We start from the raw sequence: 18,421 nt of genomic DNA on the forward strand, positions 1-18,421 counted from the left end.
CTGTTTCCCTCGAATAAGCAAAGAACCAGCACCTCTGACAATAGAAATGATTGTAAATGAGCATAAGCCCCGTACGGTCCGACATGCTGGTTTGTTTACATCTATCGACCACAATTCCTTGCGTTCAGGCAGTTTGGTGTGACTTGCCTGGAAATCGGCAAAGTCATTGGTTGTGGCTTGAAGTTGTGACTTCCAGGTTCAAAAACCTGCCTGGAACGCAGCATTAGCTCTTGGGTGCTGTAACGTAGACTGGCTGTTTAGCGGTTGGATGTAAGTGAGATGAGGAAGGCAAACAAGCAGAGGCAGGAAATGGTGTGGTACACAAATTTTTTATGTTTTCAACCATCCATATTTACAAAACAAAAATGCACGTGCTAAAAAGTGCACGTGCAAATGAAGGTCAGAGGAGCAGTGTGTTCTCCAGCAGCAGAACCACAACCAATGGAAAGAGGTGCCTTTTATACTGTTCAACTAACTGGTTAAACCACTACTACTCAACAAGGGATGTATCAGTCTATATAAATGGTTAAAACTAATCTAAAACCTCCATAAACCAAAATCCACAACCATAAACTATATAAAACCTAAGTTATATCCATAAAACTCTAAACCCAAACACCAAAGATAAAAAAGAAACCCATAAACCAATAAAACATTCATCCTGGCTCCCCTACACATTTCCCTGCTTTGGTCCAGCCCGGAACCTTCATAAGGGCCCACGTTTCTTTTTAGACTCTTTTCACTGACGGACCTGGACACAAGGACAAGGTAAGCACAAACACTAAAACACCATGCTCTGAGCCCTTTAAATCCACTAACACACAGACACAAAACAAAGGTAAACTTCAATATTCCACATTTATATTGCACCAAGTCTGTTTGTAGATTAATTTATATCTCCCTTTGACTCCAGGGCCAAGCAGCCATCAATTAAAATGCTATAGTGCCACTTGTTCTAAAAGAATAAAAGGGAAGACAATAAAATAATCAATAAACTACTTTTAAAACCAATCATGTGCAATTATTTTGCTATGTGCAAATATGTTTGTTTAAAGTGCTGTGTGCTATCAAAAGTGCTAAATGTGCAAGTTAAAGTGTCCAAGCGAAAAGGTGCCTGTATTTATACTTCTCTGTAACAAACGGGTTGCTTGTTACACGTGCATTTAGTTCATGCCAGTCATACTGTAGCTGACCTCTGAAACATTTCACAATTTCATTCAGTACTCGTCCATAGAGCATGAGTCGAACAGAAGATCATGCTGTTTTAATATGAACAACGCACCGAAACTAATGCGTGTAAGATTTTTTTTAAGAATCTCATTCAACATTAGCTTTGATCATGCAATAGCTGTGTGTTCTGGTATGCAGCGTTGTGCTTTCCCGCTCTACAGTACCAAACAGTGGAAGTCAAAGTTGCACGACAGATGCAGACACGGGCTGCTTTCCGAACACGGACGTCTCGAAGTGACGTGACAATCAAGTTGGCCCGTCCGCCTGCAGCTGGTCAGTCTTTTCTATGCTCTGTCTGATCACATTCACAGCTCCGCATCAGACGCTGGAGTGTGTGTGTATGCATGTAAGTAGAAGTGTGTGTGTTAATGTGTGAGTCTCACGTGTACGCCTGCGTGTCCTCCTGCTGACAGCCTTCACATTACACCATGAAATACATACACTCTCACAGCAGGAGAGCCATTCATAATGCAAACTAAGCACTCAAGTTAGAACAAATGTTACAACCCACCTGTACTGACCCCTAGTGGAGAGACATATGAGTTTGAATTCATGTGTTTTGTCTACTCAGAGCTACCGTAGTTTCCATAGTGTTCCAGTCAGGGTGCGATTTCTTGGGTGGGGATGGAGGGGATCAACCCCTCCTCTGGTTTTTAGATCCCTACTTCTGCTAAATGAATTTCATCCTCGGGGGGGGGGGGCAACAACCATCAAATGTAAATAACAGACAGGTTGTGACAGTTTTCTTACACCTATATCCTACATTACTGGCACTAACGTTCACCTGAACCGAACTGTCGGCAGTTTCAAAAGTCGTGAACCTCCTCATGCACTGGGGCATCATAAAGCAGGGGGTAAACGTGACAAATTCATGAGGCCCAGCATTTGTGTGTCCAGTGGATACAGCTTAGAAGTTGTGAAAATTTCGTGTAAGATCTGCTGTATAATAGAACCCAGGAGTTGGACGTTGAAAGTAGGTACAGTTTCACTTTTGTTTCAGGCCAGTGTTAGTTATGTTAGTTATCCCCCCATGTATGTAACTGCTGCTGCCCCCCCCCACTACCTGCTCATACAAAAAAAAAAAAAGAAAAAAAACATCCCTCCCCTCTGTTTTTTTGACTGATTGCATCCTGGTTCCAGACATGTTCTCACTCAGTCCAGTCACTGTTTATTTCAACACTGCCAAGATCCAAAGGGTATTGAGACCAAGACAAGACCATGTCACACTAAGGTGATACCAAGACCAATCTTTGTCAAGACCAAGTCCAAGATCAAGACCAAAAACAGACCAGAGTTAGATTCAACATGACATGATCACTCATATGAATTGTAGAGCTGAAGGCATTGCTGTAAAGTGTCATGACTAGTTAAATCAAATTCACGTTATCTTTTCCCTGATTTGTCATAGTTACACTTTAGGCCTATATTTCATAAATGTAACACTCCCTTGAGGCCTGATGGAAAATAATATTCTCAGTTGTCCTCCTATGACCAGTTTATCAGAACTCGACAAGAGAAAGAGATGGGATGTACGTGTGATGTTCATATTAAGTCTTAAACAATGTAACATGTTTTGAAAATAGATGCATCTGACTGGTTGCATTTAAAGAGGGCATGTAATAAATAAAAATACTATTCTGTGATGATGTGGTTTTTGTACAAATCTTATTGAGGCCACTATGTCCGAGACCAAGACGAGACCGAGACCGAGACCAAATGACTTGAAACCGTGGCAAGACCGAGACCACAAAAAATTGGTCTTGAGACCGGTGTTGGGAACCACATTACTACTGTTTAAACCCTGTTATTTGTCATTAGGCCTAAAATGAACATCTGTCTGTATTGTAACATAAGATCTTTATTCACCCTAGACACTGAGATGAGGCTCTTTGTGTTGTTTCATACTTTTGTGTAAAAACAGAAGATGCTAATAGAGTTAGAATGTATATGGGATTTTCAGTGTATTTTAGCATTGTGTTAATCGCTAGCATTAACATACGTTTTTACCCCTCTGTCAACTTTGGGCTACAGGGGTATTGTAATAGTTTTGTCATGTCTGTCTGTTCAACCACGTAATCGCATTATCTGAAGAATGCATTGAGATGTCCACACCACATTTATACTGTGGATGCATCTTGGCGTGGAGCAGAAGCCTATTGAAAACAAGTCACCATGACCTGCTTTTTCAAGGTCAAATGACAACATATCCTTTCAACGGTGTGATCGCATTATCTGAAGAATCCTTTGAGATTTCCACACCAAATTTACACAAAGACGATATAATATAAATTATAGGGCAGTAATATTCAACAAAATCTTATACTCTATTTGACCGGAATTATTATTATGTAAAAACTATTTTACATAATATAAAGCTATGATACATTGTGTTACGTAGGTCAAGTTACATAATGACAATGATAGATGATTTTAATATGCATTTTGTTTTTGTATGTACATCTTTACAGTCAACACAGTAAATGTCCAAGAGGCTTCCTGGGTGTTTGTTGGAGCACTGTTAGCAATCTGTACAGCTAATTCTCGGACATTAGTGGACACAGAATACCACCTGTACTGAAAATTCACATTAAAATAGAAGATAATATTGGCATTCATATATTAAGAGGCAGTAGTCGCTTTTCCATTGACCCTCAAATTGCACAAATATAACTGGCGCATAAAAATGTGCCTAATGGAACATGACAATTTTGCCAAATTTTTCGCCAAAGTTTTTGCGATGGCAAGGGGTGGTTTTTCAGGCGAAGCGCAAATGGTATATCACACAAAACTGCAATGGAAAGACCTTTTTTCACAACTAGAGTCAGGTGAATTAAACAACCAGATGTTGACGTACGTTACAACAAGCGAACAAGAACAAACATGTTGCAGTATGTGTGGACACACAAGGAAACCCAATCATTTTTAATTTAGTACGAGATAGAGTACTATAAAATAATAATGAATATATCTGTAAATCAACACCATCTTTATGTTTGTCGCAATGTTTATGGAATGACTTCTCGTGTCATCTCATGATAAGAAATAAATCATCATATTTGTGATTTAATGGAAAAACCGACATTACACACCACTGTTTTTTTGACATTTAGTAAATAGCGGTAAAGTTTTGCACAGATGTCCAATGGAAAAGTGACTACTGATGCATTTCACAAGAAAAGGCAGAAACGAAAAAAAGTTAAAGCATGGGAAAAAATCATCTAAACTTAGTTTTTCTATGCTTTTTTTGTTTTTTTTTTACACATACCCATAGGTCTCCTTAAACAGGGTGAAATAAATCTACTGAGCTGATTTCTGACCTCATCCTTGATTTTATAAAAACACGAGAAAGTCAGAAAGACTCCAGACAAAGCCATTGGACTCCATCTAACATGGTTTTAATCAAAACTATCAATGGACTGTAAATCTACTGTAGTATGTCAGACACATATGGTAAAGTGTATTGATGCATTCCTGTCTCAACCAAAGATCCCCAAACACATATCCAACATTTCCCCTTAAAAATAGTGTTATAGTCTAGGTCAAAACTGCTGCACTATGTACCGAAATGAGCTGTCCTGTCTAAACATTACTATTCCAGTTTAAATAGTGATGTGTAATGTATCTAGACAGGATGAGCCTTCCCTCCAAAAAGTGATTTGTCTTGAAATGTCAGTCAGTATGTGGCCTGAAGGGCAGACAGCGTGGTTATGACATCATATCATGGCTGCTGAGAATAAGATGCAGACCGTTTTAACGAGAGTAACAATGAAATGATATCATGACTGAGAGCCCTTGCAGAGAGGGTAATGGGATAACTGCTCAGTACCATTTACAGGAGCTGAAATGAAATCCTATAAAACACAGAGGGCCTGTATAGAGGATCCCCTGTTAGTTCTGATGCACTATAAACTTTGCAAGACTGTTTTTATGACATTGGATTAGTATGTTACTAGTGTTCATTTGACTTTGCATTTTATCTCTGTACTATATTTAGGTTGTTTTTTTTTTTTCCAGAAGCAGATTTTAGTCATCCTCTGCTGTATTGTTTACTACCTTTTTTGGCTTCATAAGGCGGTTTACTTACAAATATGCGCAGGTGTCGGGCACAAACCAGGCCGATGGAGCCATTTTGATCAGGACCACAGATCACCAGTACTGTTGGCTGCTTCTTTCCTAGAGAGCTGAGAGGGTAGGCCTGATGGAGAGATAAAACAAGATGGAGCAGGAATTTATAACCAGAATCAGAATCTCTTTATTGTCACTGTACAAGTACAACACAATTGAGGTAGGGCTCTCCAGTTTAGTGCAAGAAATTACAAGGCACAACAAATAACAATACAAAGGCACACTTATTAATATTAGAAAAAATAGAAAAAGAAGTATTGCAACAAGGAATGTTTGTAAAAAAAAAAAATATATATATATATATACAGAGTAAGAGTTCAGAATAAATGCAAAGTGAAGTCAGAGAGGGATGTGGAGGAAACAGAAAGTATTATTGAGACAGCCAAATGTTTATAGTCATTAAATACTGTTTACCATTGCGCACTGCGCTTTTTTACTGGTTGTAATGGCCTCACTCATCATTGTGAACTATGTGCTAAAGCTGAGTGTCCGTCTCGGAGTTCCAAATTCGCGAAGGTTGACCCATTGGTTAGCCTTAACCTACAAAGCTCTTCTAGGTATGGTACCGTCGTACCTATCCTCTTTTCTCCAAAGATCAACCAATCAACAATATTCTTTACGGTCTTAGAATCTATATTATTTGAATGTTCCCAAAATTAGAACTGAATTGAGGAAGTCAGCTTTTAGCTGACCCTCTGCCTGGAATACACTTCAAGTGGAGCTGAAAATGCCAGAACTCATGTCATTTCAAGCTTTTCGTTCTGTCTTATGGACAAGACAGTGAGAGTCAACAAGACTTCCATACATTTCCTGAAGGAAATGTAACCCGTGTGCTCGCCTCTTGCCGGATCGGTGGACTTGTGGCTAGGTACAAAAACAAGAAATATCTCCCATTCACTTCATCTGTGAATCTGTGTGTCAGTGTTTGTGGACTGACGTCACCACAGACTTTGTGTAGACCTGTATTCAGATGAGAAGCCCCTCCCACAGTCTGTGTCAGTCCTGTTAAAGCAGTGTTTAAATAGGCTCCTGTAAATGAATAGTTCCATGTGTCTGTGTATGTGATCCCAGGTGAGCTCATTCATTTCATATAGAGAATATCTGTTAAGTTTATGAGCTTTATTATATTTATATTTTTTATGTTTATTTTTATTGTATTGATTATTTAGTATTTTGATTTATTTATTTTAAATTTTAGTGTAGCTGTATTCTTTCAGCTTTTTTTGTTTTTTTTTTTAAATGTGGAGCCTTAATTATCTTTATTGTCTGCAGCTGTGCTACACAGACCACATTTGCCGTTGCCATGACAATGAGTACTGCATGCACTTGAGACACAACTATGCTCATTTCTGACTCTGAAATGTTGTGAAACAGCTCCTGAACAGCTACTAATTACGGGAAAACTGTGAATGATAAATGAAAACTATAATGATTGTGAGTAGCAGACAGACCTGGGGAACACACAGATGTATTTTTTTTTGTCCGTACTGTGAGAAATGACCGAGTTACGGCAGTGTAAAAACAGTCAACTCACCAGAAGCAAGACAATCCATTTTGCACTAATTTGTACTAATTTGAATACGAACCAAGAAGACCTGTGTTTTTAAATTGCTGTGACCTCAACTAAATTTTTGCACTTTACCAACTGCACTTTAAAAAACTGTCTAACTTGTCTGTTATTACAATATTATTACTGTTTGTTTTCATTTATTGTTATTACCTGTCTGTAAAGCCTGTTTTACTTCATGGCGTGTGCTGCTGACCTCTTGGCCAGGTCACCTTGTAAAAGCGATCTCGATCTCAATGGGATTCTATCTGGTTAAATAAAGGTCTAATTAAAAAACAAATAAAAACAAAAGACAAAAGCACAGTGATGACAACAGATAGTCATGGGTATTTAGTAAGGCAAGGCAAGGCAAGTTATGCCATTATTGTTTTCCAGTAATGGGTAATCTACTTAATTCCTAATTGAAACGTTACAATGCTGTTACCGTTACCGGCAGTGAAATGTAGCGCACTACTATGCACTAACAGCCGTTATCCGTCCTGACTCGCTCAGCCAGGCACGAGAGATGTGACGTTTGCGGACGAGTCGAGCTTTTTGAACGGCTCTTTTAACTGAACGATAAGAACCGAATTGTTGCGAGCCATTCGTTTACGAGCCGTTCTTATATTCACATTGCCTTCATGCTTCACCTGTGTGCCACAGGAGTCTGAGTTGTCCATTCTGCCTTCACCTGAACGACCAATGACATCTCCGAGTTTGAGTGGTCCACAGCACACCCCACTCACTTGAACGCAGCAACATGCGCAGCTAATTTAGGGGAGGAGTTATCAATGAGTCTGACTGAAGACATTTACCGCTGTATCAGGGAGGAGCGACTGAAAAAAGTGGAGATGTGGGATTAACTGGAGGAGCATCTTCTTCCCATAAATGCAGATATGCACTTATGTGGTGGAAAAGCCAGGCCATGGTGGACTCCAGCTGGGCCATGATGGACCCCAGCCTCACCATAGTCATGGTATGAAGTACCTGTCTGTGGTTCTACTGTATACAACTGGCCCATGAAACACGCTCAAAAATCAGTTTCCTTTTACATATTTGAAGGTTTTTCAAAAAAGTAATGCAATAATTACTTCCCCTGGTAACTAATTACATTTATGAAGTAGTAATTCCATAACGAATTCAATTACTTTTTTGGGAAAGTAATTTGTAACTATAACTTATTACTTTTTAAAACTAATTTGCCCCACACTGCACATAGTATAGTAAAAATCCCTTAGACTTGGAAGCTTCCTTTTTTGAGTGCAGGTCATTTCATTTAGGCCTTTGCTTCTCCATAACTCTTAGAGTGCCTAACTGCAGGATGCCAAGCATGCCAGACGAGGGTGGAAATGGCACCAGCACCACAGTCTATAGGAAACTATCCAGTCTCATTAAAATAATCCTGGCTGTAGTGGAAAACATACCCGTATCCTCCCTGTGGGATGCATCTGTATATATAACATAGTTTCTGTCTGCAGTGAGCTGTTGGCATCTGCCTTGTTTTCTGACCACACATAACCATGTAATTCACCCTGAATCATCTGAAATGGGACAGGTAGCCGCCTGCAGAGCTGTCAGCCTGAGTGGCTAATCTTCCATCTCCAACACCTAAACAGAAGTGTGTATGTGGGTGGGTGTAGGTGTGTATGTGTGCACTCAGGCATGATCATTACTGGAAGCCCCAGAGGTGTCTGACATCATTTAGATTCTTCACGACAGCAAACTCATTGCAACTTTATAAATTGTTAGGCAAGCTGATGCTCATGTAAAGTGAGTGTCTTTGCACTTTTGTGTTTGTTTTTCTTTTTTTTTTTTTATCTGCCATCAGTGGAAAGATCACAGCATAATCTCATAAATTTGGGGGATTACTTGAACTACAGGAGACAGCAGATGCAGGTCCCTGGAAATCCAGCCCAATTAGAGCCCAATAAATATGTGTCAGAACACAAGGCGTAATACCAATTAGTCTAGTTTTATAAGTGCCATAAATAATCTCAGAATGCAGTTCACACCAACACTTCAGATCACAGCTCACAAATTACAGTGAAAGTATTTTGTAATTATGGGGCACACTTAGAAAATCACAGGATAATGTAGGAGTAGAACAAGAAGCAGGGTAGGTAGCTATGTTGAATTAATAAAAAATATAGTTTAATGGTGAAATAAGGAATTGCAGGAGTTATTGTGGTGTAGTTGAAGCTAATCCAAAGAGCGCAGTGGTATGACTTCAAATTGATTTATGTCATTCACCCCGTCTACTATGACTGGCACTACATTTGTTTTGCATAAATATATCACTGTACCTCATGATTGATATGCTTCCTTGGGGTTTTATTGGGTTTTTTTTATTTAGACTTGTTCCGCTAAATGTTTCATTATATGCTGTAACTTTATACAATGTATAAATTTCCATGTATTGAATTATAACTTTATTACAGTGTTTGGTTTTACTTTTTAAAACACCCTAAAATATGTTCTGCTTTCTCTGGATAAATGAAGTACATTGGCTGCAGTGTTTGGCTCCATCCTTGCATAAAGTAGCTTCACTTCCACTTCACTAATGTATTCACAACAGGATAAAGTTCATATGGAGAAATAGGCCATTCCCCACATCGTATAATTGGATATAACAAGACTAAAAGCACATTAACTGGAGCAATGAATCAGGGAAAAGAGACTGCAGCCGCTATCTCCATCATAACAGCTCAGCTGAGAAATCATCTCACAGACTCGATGAGATGGAGGAGAGACTGTTATAGTCACAGAGGGCCACGGCGCTGATGGAAATATTGGAAGGAAGAGCACGGCCTGATTGAGAGGAAACGACCAACGGTGAGTGAAGATGAACACCAGAACACAGAAGCGGAACTACTTCATTTTCATAACTAATGGGACTGCAGTTTGACAGTAATGACACAGACTCACACTTGAGCTAATTTATAGTGACATGTCTAATCGTATGTGTACAATATATGTGTACGTGCCATGATGTCACTGGAAACACTTCCTGACTAAAAGTCCTTACAGCAGTGGTTCCCAGCCTTTTTTGGCTCGTGACCCCATTTTAGCATCACAAATTTGTGGCAACCCCAGACATTTTTTTGCTAAAATGAATTTGTTTTTGATCATGTAATAGTTTGCTACACTATGTTGCAAATAAACATTAATTTTAGATGACGTTTAGTCTATATAATGTATATTATTATGGACGGAGGCAGAAAAGCCAGGTGTAGATTACTGTAAAGTGAGAATTTTATTTTCCTTGGTCAGGATATGTATAGTTAGTCCAGCTTGCATTTACAAGACTGACAATTAATACTGAACAAATAATAACTCAAACTATGAATTATGAAAGACCTGCAGCACCTGAAACCGACCACAATGAACATTTGAAAGATAAACAGTACCACAGTGCTTCAGTTTCAGCTTCACAGTTTGTTGTGTCTTTTATGTATTGGGATTGTCTCTCTCAACTCACCATATATTTTTATTTGTAAGGTTTTTCTTTTTTTTTTTTTTTAACCCTTTCATGCATGAATTGTGAGAACCTTAATCAAGATTTATTTTCTTGAGTGTTTTTATTCCTCTTTAGGCATGAAAAAAAACAATGCCATTGAAAATTTTGTTATGAATCTATTTTTCATGGAGTTCCAAAAATATCCATGCAGTTTGACACCATGCATTTGATTTCTGAAGCAAAAAAACACGTATTTACTGATACATCACTTGAAAACTATGGAAAAAAAAAAAAAATAATAATAATAATTATTACTGCTTCTAATCTGTTTTCTCACATTTTAACATACTCCAATACTACTCATTACTCACTTCATGGAGATAATATGCGGAAAAAAACCCCAACTATGTTTAGTAAAAAAACCAAAACAAAACACTGTTTAATAACAATAACAAGCAATTAATTTACACTCAAACATGTTACTGCAGATCAGGTTTATCAAGAACAGTAAAGTTACAGTAATGGTGTGAATTGGACTGTATGGGATGGTGCATAAGTGTCCGCTGTGTCGGCTGATATGGAACTAAAACAGCAAATCCCATGAATATACAAGAGAACAACTGTAAAATAGCTGTCCACTGTTGTAACCCCTATCCATGAAGGGGTTAATGACTAGAAATTTCAAGTGACCCCATTTGAATTCCAGGCGACCAGTGGTGTAGTCCAGGGTATACGGCGGTATATGGAATATACCTACTTATTTTTCAGTCAGCATTGGGTATACCCACCTCTAAATCCTCCTAATGCACACCATTCAGTAGCATTTGACATTCATGCAGCTGCTTGTGTGACCAGTAATACCTAAAAACTGCTCCTGATCAAGTCATGATCATTTTAGAATAGTGAGCAAATTCTACTGATTGATTTTTGGGTAAACTAAATAGAATAGTCTTATATGTCGCTGTTTCTAAAGTGGTGTTTTTCTGGACTACTTAAAAAAAAAAGGGCAAAAATTGAGAGTATACCAACTTCTCCCAGGACCACTACACCACTGCAGGCGACCCCATGTGGGGTCTCGGCCCCAAGGTTGAAAAACTCTGCCTTACAGCGACCAGCCGTAAATGAATCATCTCTTGGTTTCCTGCTGTTAGATTGAAAACACTTAAAGATTCCCTCTGGTGGTGTTACAAAAACATCCTAAAAATACTCTGCATTGAATAATAATTGGATTCTGATATGGGCTTAACACCAAAAACTTCAGCGACCTCATTAAAAATTGTTTAAACAACATCTCCTCGGGGGTCTCTGAATATGTGAATTTTACTCATTTGAGAAGTTGAACAGATGAACACACATTTCCTAGTCTCCGAAAAGTCCATTTTCAGAGCATAACAAGACACCAGTTCATTGGAATTCACATGGAAACTCGATGATTAAAGCCGAGTAAAAACTTTGAGAGCACAGAGAGTTTTAAAGAGAATACTGACAAAAAAGAGAAAAGAGAAGTGGCAGATGTTTCAACATTTAAACATTCATATATTACCAAGAGATTACCTAACACCATCACTACTGGTGTTTCATTTCTTGTTTTAATCTATGGTTTTTATTCTATGTTTAATCTATTAATTCATTAAACTATTTAAGAGTGAAGAAGAGTGTTTTCTGGGAGAGTCTATAAATGTTAACATTCTCAACAAAGCCATATGAAATGTAAAGGAGACGCCTCAGTGGTTCAAGACAAAACAAAACAAAAGTGACGTAAAATGCAGAAACAACACAAAAAAGGTCCTAAGGGTCAAAAGCGTAACAAAGGTCACAACTAGACAAGAAGTAGGTAAGAGGTAAAGCAAATGTAAAAGATACCATGAGGTGAAAATGACCTAAGAGGCAAAAACAATGTAAAACACACAAGAGACAGAAATGACAAAGAAGACGTAACACAAAAGCCACATAAGTGACAAAAGTGACATAAAACATGCAACAAAATGAAAGGGATGTAAAAGATGTGACAAGATAAAAAAAAAAAAACAACACAGAAGAAAAGTTCATGTAATATTTTTGTTTTGTTTTGATTTTCATTTTTATTATTTTTATTGATTTTTTTTTCTTCTGTTATGTTTAAAAATCATCCCTGTGTGGTGTATCTGTAAGTTTGTACTTTTGTGTGTTTTCCTTTTGTGAAATGTGCCTTATCTCACTGTAACGAACTGTAGACGTTTGTTGAACACCATAGATATCCTGTAAAAGCTTCTGTTTATAAAAGCAAATGTTAAAAAAAAAAAAGACAAAAATTACGCAAAAGACTTAATTCATATTTATTTATTTAATTTTTTATTCTTCTGTATTTTTATTTAGTTTATTTATTTACTTAATTTTTAATTGTTTTATTTTACTTTTACAGTTCTATGTCTTTTAATCTATTCTTGTATTTTACTCTTTTGTTTTGGTTTTTATTTATTTTTCTGTACAGCATTTTGGTCCACTGTGGTTGTTTTAAAGTGCTTTACAAATAAAGTTGGATTGGATTGGATAATTCATGGCCTAATGTTATAAATGTGATTTAGTGATTTATTCCGAACATGCAATGAAATTTAACATATATGCAAACTAGCAAAACATACATAACTAGAAAAGCACTCGGAGAGCGCAGACCTCCGCCAAGGCAGATCAGTGCCCCCCCCCCCCCAATCTTAGACAGAAGAACAGCATAATAGTTCCATATTTACATGCCCAAAAAGGGGTGGGAAGAAGTGCAATTTATTTAATCCCACCCCCTCTCCCTAAAATATTATAATTCATATACATGTCCCTCTTCCTTTTACATTACTCCTCTATATTTATGTATCTATTCACATACACACACACACACTCATTCATCCATGTGCACATACATACGTTTATACATATACACAACATACAAGTACACATACACACATTCAAATACACAAATAATCTTTTACCTGTGCGTTTCTTAATTGTGCTGGCGAATAAATAAACAAATAATAACTAACTCAAAGAAGGAGCTATGTACATAAACAACAGTGAACATATGGTAGTGGTAAATTTTGACCCAGCTTAAAAAAAAAGGGAAAGGACACTAGGGTACAGATGAGATTGAATACTGGAAAATCCAAACAGTTAAAACCTAATTTTTTAAGAGACAACTTGAGAAGGGTCTCAAATAGGAAAAAGTTCAGAGTAGAGCAGCATCTGGTGTGGAACACTGCTGAGATCCCACCCCCACCCCTCACATTTGCACACACACCTCAGAAATATAGCTGTCTAGATTGTAATAAGGTCCCTGAGGGAATAAGTCTTTGAAATAAATGTTAAAGGCACATGTGCTTTCACCTCCAATCAGCATGAAACATACGCTGAGGCTAACAAAACATGATCAGGGTCCTAAAAACACAAATACATTCACATATGTACATTCAAACCAGTGGCTTTTTAACATTAGTCCACCAGGGCCAAGGTGCAGTGAAGGGGCTTCTGTAAACTCCTGACTAATTTAGTGCTGTGTGGTAACAAAAACGTCTCCTGTCTTCGCTCAGGTGTTGAAAACCCTCAGACTGATACACACACTCACACAGTCTGGACCCGGTGGCTGCGGCTGCCGCTGTTGGAACAGTAAAAGGATTACTTACAGAAAAGCTATAATCTATCTGGCAACCCGAGGTGTAGGTAGGTGTGTGTGTATGTGCGTGGGCGTCTGAGCACATGTGAATGCACGCTTGTTTTTGTGGTGCGTTCACGGGCCAAGCAGTGAAATCAGTGAAATCAGACTGTCTGCATCTCCTTCTACTGTAATTTTCCTTAAATAGCAGTGATGTCATGCGGGCAGCCTGTAAGCAGTAGCGCGTTGCTGGCGGCTGTGGGCAGCTGTGTGTCCAGGCCGTGTTTGTCTAGAAAGGCTATGCTGTGGGGGCTGTGGGGGCTGTTGGGGCTGGGTCCAACAGTGGCTGATGATAATAGAGGGGAAGTGGATGTGGTGGATTTAATCACACACTTTGAGGAGAGAACACAAAGTCTACTTGGGACTGATGCTGCCACTCTGCCTGACTAAGCTTTTACTGTGATCATTTGTTTTGCTTTTTTTCCCTCATGTAACCTCTTTCCATTTCACTTAGTCTAAGATGTTTTGTCTGTCTGTCTGTCCTCTTTTCTCTATGAACGCAAAAAGAAAAAAGTTGCCAAGACATCCTTTGTTGGCTTGGGTTTTCACTCGAACTCCTATAAAATTAAACCAATTAAAAGTGTCAACTCCACGCATGCACATTATAATAACACTTATGTCACAAGCACTATTTAAAACTGAATTAATTGATTTTTTTTGGTCATTTGGGGGCCAGCAAAAAAACCTGTAAACCCAACATTGACATATTATCACCCCATAAAGGTAGCTCTTACCTCAAACTGTGACCTGTTTCACATCCAGCAGATAAATATTAACATTATAATAATAGGCTTTATAGACTCTTGTTTTTATCACCTAGTAAATCTAAATCCAATACTTAAGTCCTTTTAAAACTTTTTTTTTGTGTGCGTGTGAGTGTCTTCCTGGGGGTCTTGTTTTATGGTGCTGAGCAGGTAAAATAATACCAAATAAATCTAATTCTGAATTTATGCTAATGCTCTGTGAAAAATAAAGTGGGCCTATGCAGGTTTTCATTCTCAACACAACTCTGAGTCTGATGACAGTTTACTCTAATCATTATTAGTGCACACTCTCTACTGTGGATTTACCCACTCATTATTATTAATTACCCTGCCTCCCAAAGGGGAGGCAAGGGGTTTGTTTGTTTCTTTGTTTCTTTGTTACCTTGTTTGTCTGTTTGGTAGCAAGATAACTCAAAAAGTTATAAATGGATTTTGATGAAATTTTCAGGAAATGTTGACACTGGCACAAGGAACAAAATATTAAATTTTTGTGGTGATCGGGGCAGAGCCGTCGGGATGACATAGGCAAGGTAGGCAGCTGCCTAGGGCCCCCTCGCTGAAGAGGGCCCCCGATGGCCGCATGGTCATTTATCTGTACAACTTATTAAAACCATCCATTGTAAACAAACCACCACAGTGAGGCAGCGCTAACCCTCACCTGTACTGTTTTGTGACTGGGGCCCCCCAGACTAGAGGGATTCCCCCTATGCAATGACAAAGGCTATGAGGGTCATGTAGAAGTGACCTCCGCCCTCGCGCACCCCCCATCACACCCCCCACTTGCTGTCAGTGGAACAAACAGTCTGTCCACACTGAGCACGGCGGCGGCCATTTTAAAAGAACAGCAATGATGAAGCGCTCCTACCCTTCAGGGTTTGCAAAAAGACAAAAAACGAAAGAAGAAGAGGAAAAACGCCAACGACACAGCGGTAAGTATTAAGTAAACCATTGTTTTCTCCAAATAGGCTACAACTGTGTGATATGTTTGAAAGTGTGCGAACAAAAGCCCTCACATCAGTGACCAAACCCACAGATAGATGTTAGCATGAGAGGGAGAGGATTCAGTTCAACAACTAATCATATACACACAACACAACTGTGTTCTGTTGGAAGAATTTAAATATATGTAACCGGGTGAACAGGGGACTAACAGAATTTGGAGGTCCTTGTTTCCTCTTTGATTGTTGGCGTGTCTTTGGGACGCGTTCCGGGTTGTAGCCTGCCACAGACGGGCTCGGCGGTGATGTCATATTGCGCGACACGGAAGTGAATCGATCACAACGAGGCAAACGTCCCGACCGGTATGTAGAGTAAAGAAAATGAGCCATCCATGTTCGTGTTTGAGTTAAATACTTCGGTGGTGAGTTACTGACAAAACTTGTAACACAGCATAGCTAATAATCTTACCCCGTTTTCTGGTGATTTTGATAGATAGACCGGACTAGAGAGAGAGCTGACTCCAGATCACGCTGCGCTGGGCGGCTATACGTAGTAGCATCACAGCGTGAGTGTGTTTTACATAAGGTTGTGATAAATTAGGGTTTTCTGTTCCAATAAACTTGTTTTTTTTGGGTTTTTTTACCTCCATGTCACACACTTGTTCCATGTAGAGGGGAGCGGATCTACAGGGCAGTTTTTGTTCGTGAATTGGGCTAGCCATTGTGACAAAGACAGACAAAGTAAGTGCTCCCCCCCATTAGCAGCGGAGTCTGTATGGACGTGGATATGACTATGAAAGACAGCACATTTCGGTGTAAAACTGAAAGCATTGAGGATATATATAGCAGGTTTAACATAGTAAATGATTGAGATACAGACACAGTTCAATGGATTAATGTATGTGGTTACAGATTTCATGATTGAGGGTAATCTGTGGGATTAAATGAGGGAAGAGAGTTTCAGGGGCATTCCCTATGAATATTTTTGTGTTCCATCCTGTTCTACACAAGAGTAAAATGATGTTACTGGTGGGAATATTTGATGTTATTCACCTGAATGAAAGTTAGTTTCATGTATTGGTTATGTCCTGTTTTCTTTTGCTGCGGGACTGAGGTATTAAATTTAATGAACATCATTTAAATGTAAATTTCAGGAGAGTTTTGTGATATGTTCACATGCTTAATATGGATGTTTAATTGTGGCAATGATGTTTTTAATTTCTTTATTTCTATATGCTCTGCATTGTCTTTTCAGAAAGTGCCTTGCCACTGCTGTTGCCTATTTTCTGTATTTCTTTTTGTTAACAAACTACTATCCATAAAAAGAGAAAGCCACTGATGTTTCAGTTTCTCTGGGAAATAAAAGATACCCACTAGAAATTTTAGAATTGTGTCCCGCCTCCTCACTTATACCAGGCCACATATAGAATAAACACAACTTCTCCATCGCCCTTTTCTACTGTTGTACAGCGTTCCAAAATTTCTTTTGAGCTAAATCATTTGGATGTGGAGGACTGAAGTACGACAGCATTAGAAGTATTTAGTCCTGAAAATCCAAAGCTAAGCCTACTGAAGTGTTTTCACTTACTCTGGACGGTTGTCTGCTCCTGCTGCGGTCACCCACACAAGTTTATTCCAAACTAAATCGTCTGGTCCTATGAATCCCATCCAGTTTGGACAAATAATCCATCCAGTTCAATGGACATTTTCGGTTAGCTAGCAATTTCCGTTGGTGATCTGTCCATCCCATTAGGAGAAAAATGTCCCTTTTCCATTGCGTTTGTCCGTCTCATCCATACGTCTGTTCCTTGTGTGTCAGCTGGTTTAGGCACAGAAGAGGACTAGAGTAGGACTGCAGCAAAAGTTTGTATTTTCAAGCCAACATTTGTTCAGTCCCTCACATCAGCTCTGTGTCCTCACTGCGGAACTGAGTGTTTTTCTTCACGTTCAAGGCAGCACACGTAAACAATACATGAGGCGTTCAGGAACAATTAGAATAATTAGGAAATTACACCACTTCTCAAAATCGTCAAATATTCAGAATATTCAAATACAACATCAAAAAAATGAATGGCGATGTCTGTGAACCATGTAATCACAATCCTACATTTTAAACTCTGTAATTATCTATATTTCCCACACTTGCCCATTAGCACATCACAACACTTTGCACCATGTGCTCAGGTAGTTCTGCCGATGAGGTCTGACGTTACATTTTGGTGCATTATGGGAAGTGAAGTTCTTCTCCTGCAAAGTTACTCTCAAATCCTCCGCACTTTAATCATATACTTCTAGAATAAGGACAAAAGTAAGCCTACTCACTAAATGCCTTTTTTTTTTTTTTTTTTTTTTTTTAGGTGTTTTGCTTAAATTTCTGTCAGCGCCAACTGATAGTGACAATTTGTGTCATTCCCATCAACAATGCCGAATTGAAGACACTGTGTCCTTTACTACACTCTAGTGGATATTCTGTGTTGCGTAATACAGAGTAATTCATGACTCATTAAATGCACCAGAAAACAGGAAATTGCATCTGGATTTTATTTTTCTTCTTCAGTGATTCGACCACCACATCTTTGCGTATTAGGGGCCTCACTTTACTTTCTTGCCTAGGGTCCCCAGATATCTTAAAACGGCCCTAGATCGGGGGGGAACGACTGATCGACCTTGGCAGAGGTCTGCGCT

At 38.7% G+C, this 18,421-nt stretch overlaps 1 protein-coding gene across 1 annotated transcript in view; it reads right to left on the bottom strand.

Moving 5' to 3' along the window:
- Positions 1-18,421, bottom strand: part of yjefn3 (YjeF N-terminal domain containing 3) — a 96,675-nt gene that overhangs the window by 9,860 nt on the left and 68,394 nt on the right. Inside the window, exon 3 of the mRNA XM_030133030.1 lies at positions 5,315-5,425. Coding sequence (XP_029988890.1) covers positions 5,315-5,425 — 111 coding nt within the window. The remainder of the gene's footprint in view (positions 1-5,314; positions 5,426-18,421) is intronic.

Source organism: Sphaeramia orbicularis, chromosome 4, assembly GCF_902148855.1.
Source record: "Sphaeramia orbicularis chromosome 4, fSphaOr1.1, whole genome shotgun sequence".
Classification (NCBI taxonomy): Eukaryota; Metazoa; Chordata; class Actinopteri; order Kurtiformes; family Apogonidae; genus Sphaeramia; species Sphaeramia orbicularis.